This window comes from Pinus tabuliformis, chromosome J, assembly GCF_031772625.1.
Source record: "Pinus tabuliformis cultivar Carrire ecotype Pingquan chromosome J, CPIR1, whole genome shotgun sequence".
Classification (NCBI taxonomy): domain Eukaryota; kingdom Viridiplantae; phylum Streptophyta; class Pinopsida; order Pinales; family Pinaceae; genus Pinus; species Pinus tabuliformis.
This window is the reverse complement of record NC_142295.1, coordinates 1,509,926,637-1,509,932,733: the sequence shown is the minus strand read 5'-3', so window position 1 is coordinate 1,509,932,733 and position 6,097 is coordinate 1,509,926,637. Positions and strand designations below refer to the sequence as shown.

The 6,097-nt window shown below is 38.7% G+C and overlaps 1 protein-coding gene across 1 annotated transcript; it reads left to right on the top strand.

The window, feature by feature from the left end:
- Nucleotides 1–370: 370 nt before the first annotated feature.
- On the top strand, nt 371–2,079 carry LOC149233181 (cytochrome P450 71AU50-like). The gene is made up of 2 exons (XM_089376670.1): nt 371–1,317; nt 1,404–2,079. Exons 1-2 carry the CDS (start codon nt 406–408, stop codon nt 2,037–2,039), a joined length of 1,548 nt encoding a protein of 515 aa, XP_089232796.1. The 5' UTR covers nt 371–405; the 3' UTR covers nt 2,040–2,079.
- The last annotated feature ends 4,018 nt before the right edge of the window (nt 2,080–6,097 follow it).

Sequence of the window (6,097 nt, the reverse complement as noted above, 5' to 3'; positions counted from 1 at the left end):
AGTAAAACATATTTCACAAACCATGCTTATTGGATACGATTGATTTTCTCCTTTCCTTCGCAACTTTGACTTTCAGGAAAAGAGAGACATCTACTGCCGAGATTCTTGTCAGTTTAATGTGTGCTTATTAGTGAACAGAATATCATTAATTTTATGAAGGTCGTCGCGCCTTTTTATTGGGAAATGTGTGCGTATGGAAACGTACGAATTTAGTTACATTTATTTATTTATTTGAAAATGCAGTTCCTCCTACTGGTTTACAGGTGCAGAGTTACCGTCTATCACATCATTTTACAGTATACTTTCGAAGATAAACTGAAGAGTCCCCGATCCAATTCTTGTTATATATAGATGTGAGGAGCCTGTGGAGTACCTCATTCGTTGTGGGTGGCTAAGTTGCTAACAATGGCGAATTTGTGGTATTCTGAGCGCCTAATGCTGGAATGTGCCGAGTTTTACATTAAATTTGCTGCTGCTATCCTAGTTACATTAGTGCTGTCATGGAGTTTCTTGTTCCAAGTGAGAAAGCGGAGGTTGCCACCGGGGCCGTTTCCTTTGCCGATCGTTGGAAACCTACACCTCCTGCTCGGACACCTTCCACACCAAGCCCTAGCAACTCTCTCTCTCAAATGCGGGCCTCTCATGTCTCTGCGCCTGGGGTCCTCTGCCCTCACCCTAGTCGTCTCCTCCGCAGATATGGCCAAGGAATTTCTCAAGAATAATGATCGCCTTTTCGCTGGCAGACCTCAATCCATGGCTGCTAAGTATTTGTCGTATAATTTCTCTAACGTGGGCTATGCTCCATATGGTGCTTACTGGAGACAAATGCGGAAGATCTGCGTTTTACAGTTGCTCAGCTCCAAACGCTTGGATTCCTTCCGCTTCATAAGAGAGGAGGAAGTGTGTTGTATGATTCGTTCTATTATTGAAGAGAGTGAGGGCTCTCATGTTCCCGTAAGCATTAGCAAAGCTGTGTCAACACTTGCGACTTCTATTATCTGCAGGATGGCCTTCGGCAGAAAGTACTCGGACCAACAGTTAATTGAAAGCATCAAAGAAAGTTTTCTGTTAGCCGGTACTTTCAATATCGCAGATTATATACCATACTTGGCGTGGCTAGATTTGCAAGGTTTGGGACGGCGATTCAAGAGAATACACAAGACGGTAGACCATTTCTTCAACAATGTGATAGAGGAACACATTGGGAGGAATGACCCCAACGTCACAGCTGATCTTGTCGACGTTTTGCTGGCAATCTGCGCAGATAATGATACGGAGTTCCAAATTAAACGAAAACATATTAAAGGCGTCATTGCCGTACGTTACGTTAAATGTTTTTTCACATTAAAACATTCAATTGCATTGACTTTTAAAGAGTAAAGATTTATACATTGTATGTGCAGGATATGTTCGCCGCGGGAACGGACACGTCATCGATTGCTATAGAGTGGGGAATGTCCGAAGTGCTGAGAAACCCGCCAGTGCTGAAGAAGCTTCAGGAGGAGCTTGAACGCGTGGTTGGAATGGAGCGTATGGTACAAGAATCTGATCTGTCGTCTCTCGTTTATTTACAAGCTGTGGTCAAAGAAACGCTTAGGCTCCACCCACCTGGGCCTCTTGCTATTCCCCATTTATCTTTGGAGGATTGCAGTGTATCGGGCTATGAAATCCCTGGTGGCACTTGCGTTCTGCTGAACCTTTGGGCGATTGGGAGGAATCCAAAGTCGTGGGAGGATGCCGAAAGTTTCAAGCCAGAAAGGTTCATGGAAAAAACTGGGGCGGCAGAGGTGGATGTAAATGTGCAGAACTTTGAGTGGATTCCATTTGGAGCGGGAAGGAGAGGATGCCCCGGACAGCAACTGGGAATGCTTGTTGTAGAGTTTGGGATGGCGCAGTTGCTGCACTGTTTCAACTGGAGGCTCCCGGAGAAAATGAATGGGCAGGAGGAGTTGGATATGAGTGAGAGGTTTAATGGACTGACACTGCCCCGGGCTCATGAACTCATGGCTGTTCCAACTCCTCGACTCTCCGTACTCTGATTTTATATTGACGTTACCAACTGTGTTTTCCTTCATTTCATGTTTATCGTGTTTGACAGACATGTTTATCGTGTTTGTATAACGTTAATGTCGTGCTGAAATAAGAGATATCTCGAAGCCGATATTTTACATGCGGTTGGGAGGCACGGCAATGTGTATGTTTTGACTATCCTAATATATATGCTTGTGATACTGGGGCTGTTTATTGATTTTTATTTTTTAATAGTTTGTAGGTCATATTATTTGGTTTACGATTATAATTATGGATCAATATATGGGTAGTGATATTATCTGGGTTATGTATTAATATCTTGGCAGTACAACTGCTTAAAAAATGAAGTTAACAAGATGATAAGAAAACGTGTTTTATATATATACGATTAAGAATTATTGTGAGAGAGAATATTAAGTTTTTTCTAATTTTAATTTTAATATAAAATAAAAATATATTTTTAAAAACTAAATTAATATTTCTTTATAATATTTTTTTTCCAACTTATAATATTATAAGTTATTATTAATTTTTTTAATTAAAAATTATAATAAAATTGATTATTAATTTATTCATTACAATGATATTGTTGCTAGCTTTTTCAACCTTATTGTAAGTTATTATTAATTTTGTTTAATAAAAATTATAATAAAATTGATTATTAATTTATTCATTACGATAATATTGCTCTTCACTTTTGCTACCTATAGTGCATGAAAATGAAAATGACAAACATACGAATAACTTTTATAAAAAGGCTTTTAGAAGTATCGTTTCAATTTTAGTTGACAATAAAAATTCATTATTAATTGATTGATATTGCTACAAACATCTTCTAGATTGATATTGTTGCAAACATTTTCTACCTCGTCTCGTCGTATATAAACTAGAGGGAAACCTAATAAAAACAAGGTGGGCTGTGAGTAACAAGTCCCTGCCCAAGGGCATGATGCCAAGAACAAAGACTGTCAATTGTTGCATTGAAACAGTGAGCATATGAAACAGGAGCAGGGATGGGAAAGTTACTTGCACATTTCCAAGCTAAATAGTGAACATTGGAATAGTTTCGATACAAAACACATTTCAAATTGTTTGAAAATGTTGTCTGTTGATTGTCTTCCATAAAACTACAACTATCTGAGGTAGAGGATTGCAATATGTGCATAGAATAAGATCCCCAATTTTTCAAGATATCAAAGACTTTATCCCCCTCAAAAAAGGATAAATACATCCAGCTATTCAAAAAGTTTTAGTGCGTGGTTTCTCGGAGGTATGAAGACCTTCAAACTTATGATCCATGTATTTTTTAGCACCCAATTCCCCTTAAACATGATATCAAGTAGCAAGGATCAGATAAGGACGAGGCACCTTCCTTGCATTGTCAGTGCCCGCCCGAAACCTTGTATTTTTTTAGGAAGGGAGCATTTAGAATCTTGTCTATATATACATAATATGACTATTGACATTCATGAAGGGAAAACATGGAGGTATTTATTAGATGCCAAAGGTGGTATGCCAGAGGTGTTGATTAGATGTGAATAACGAGAATGAGATATGATCTACTATAAGTAGCCGCTATGATGGCACAATTTTATGGATATGATTTAGATGCATGCGTAATATGCGGTATCCAATTCAATTCACATGTATCATTTTGGGGTCCAACTTTGAAAATACTCGACTGCACTCCTACACGAGGCAATTTGTAGCCATAGTTACCTGACTTGGTTTGACTCTGCCCCACTTAGAGCCTAGCTAAATCTGACTCAGTAAGTAAAACTTGAGATCTGACTTGGAATGTACTTGGGCATTGACTTGGGAGTTGACTCAATCTCATTAAGAACTCGAGATTTCACTCTTAATTTGATTGGGACTAAGAACAAGGCTAGAGAAAAGCTTACGATTGGATTCCCAAAACATGCCCAATTCTCCATTAAACACCAACTGCCATGTTATTTTGAGTCAGACATAAGACCTTATAGGCATATCTCTTTAAAGGCTAGGTTCAACTTATAGAACATGTTTAACAATGATTAATGAGGTGAACAACAACAAACAAGGACTCTATCAGTGAGATTAACAGAGGACTCTGTAACTGAGATAAGCACATTCTCTTTTCAAGATTGAAGCTTGATGTTTCCACTTTGGAGCCCACTCCTCAATTTTAGAATACAAATATTTTGCTGAATGTTATGAATATAAATGTTGAATTTATCTCAATCTCCAGTGAACAGAGCATGCATTCGGGACACTTCAGCTGCAAAATTGAAAACCTTCACAGATCAGGTGACCTAGTAGACATGTCACTAACCATTTGTCCTCATAAATAGAAAACTACGTAAACTTTCTATAAAAGCTTATAGAAATATACAGCCAACAAACATAGTGTCAAAATACCAAGTGTCAACAAATGTACAAATCAGGTGCCCTTCAATATAAACTTCTTCAAGATTTCAGAGTTTGGCACATAACATATGTCCCTATGCATAATAATTCCATCTTCTACTAGCCTGTGCTCACCAAGTGCGGATCGCGGAAAAAAAGAAAAAAAAGAATATGTGCCTAAATGGGGATTGTGTACAATATGATGCCATTTGGCTTGAAGAATGCCCAGTTTTTGGATCGTTGTATATTCCATTTCAAATGTAAACAACTGGGAAATTACTACCTTTTGTAAATGCTTGGTTATTCCAAGTTCCAACAACCAAACATGGATGGATTAAATTCAACTTCTTGTGTACGTGAAGGGCGACCTACATGTGTTCTTTCTAGTTCGGATGGGCGACTCTCGGTTGAATGTCTATGGCTTCTTATTTGGGAAAGCGAACATCCAGAATGTTCTAAAGATTGGGAAAAGGGGATACCCCGAAGACACCACTAAAATTAATGTTTTGTGGCAATAGATTTGGTTCTTCACATCATTGAGGGCCTTCAACTTCGTAGTGGCATCCACTGATTTCAGGTTCTCCATGAGTTCCCCTAGTGAGATCTAGGATGTACATTAGATCTGAAAGAAACAGGCTGGACTAAATGCTTGATTTGGACCTAGAAGATGAGAAATAAAGGAACATTGAAATGCTCACATAGACCATCAGGACAATGCAATCTGATGGCAAAAACCCCATCTCAAAATAGAAACCACACAAACCAACAGATGTGAGGAGTACTTGCAGAAGTCCCACCATGAGAAAAAAGTAGTTTTACATCAGCACCATTAATAATTTCATTAAAATTGACAATGTATGTAACCCACGAATACTCAAAATCCTTGTATTCACCCCAGAATTCAGGGTTATGGCATCAATCAGCCATAGAAGTAGGAATGAACACTTCTACTGTTGAAAATCCATCAAGTACTCTAGTGGAGCCTCTAACATCTTTAGATTTCATTCACTCCAAGTTAGTCTTTAGTGAAAGCAGTGCTTTTCCTGGGCCTCTCAATAGTGGGAACTTGAAAGATGACACATTGATCTTGAAGAACAAAGCCCCAAGGTGGCATGAGTAGCTTCATCTCAAAAAACACTAAGTCACGCACCAAGGCAAGCCAAGGAAGAAGCAGAAGCTATGGAGATGTTCAGGTTTTTCACAGATGGATTCAGAAGGCATGAAAGAGGTACTCTGTAAACTACATTACAAGCTGGAATCAATGATTCTAGCTCTTTACATGGAGCTAGAACCATTGATTCCAACTTGTAATGGTGTTCCCACCAATCCATTTGAATTTAATCCTCCTAAGTTTCTTTCCGATGTCCTCTCACTACTCAACTACCAACCATTTTATATATTGATGAGCCTCAATTCCAAATTTGATATAGCAAATAACTGCTGTCGTCACTTGTTATGGTGATAATAGGCAGCAGGCTCTGGTTAAATTTAAGGTTCACCCCATTTGGTTGGATGATTCTTCCTACCAAGCCTAGCGCATGGAGGTTTCATCCCTCATAAATGCCTTAGCATTGTTTCCTGCAAAGGATATATCTCAGCAGACAACGCACTGGTTAATCCTTTAAGGGTCATTTCACCTATCCAAGCAAGCCGCTTCTAGAACCCAAACTCTTTAGGGTAG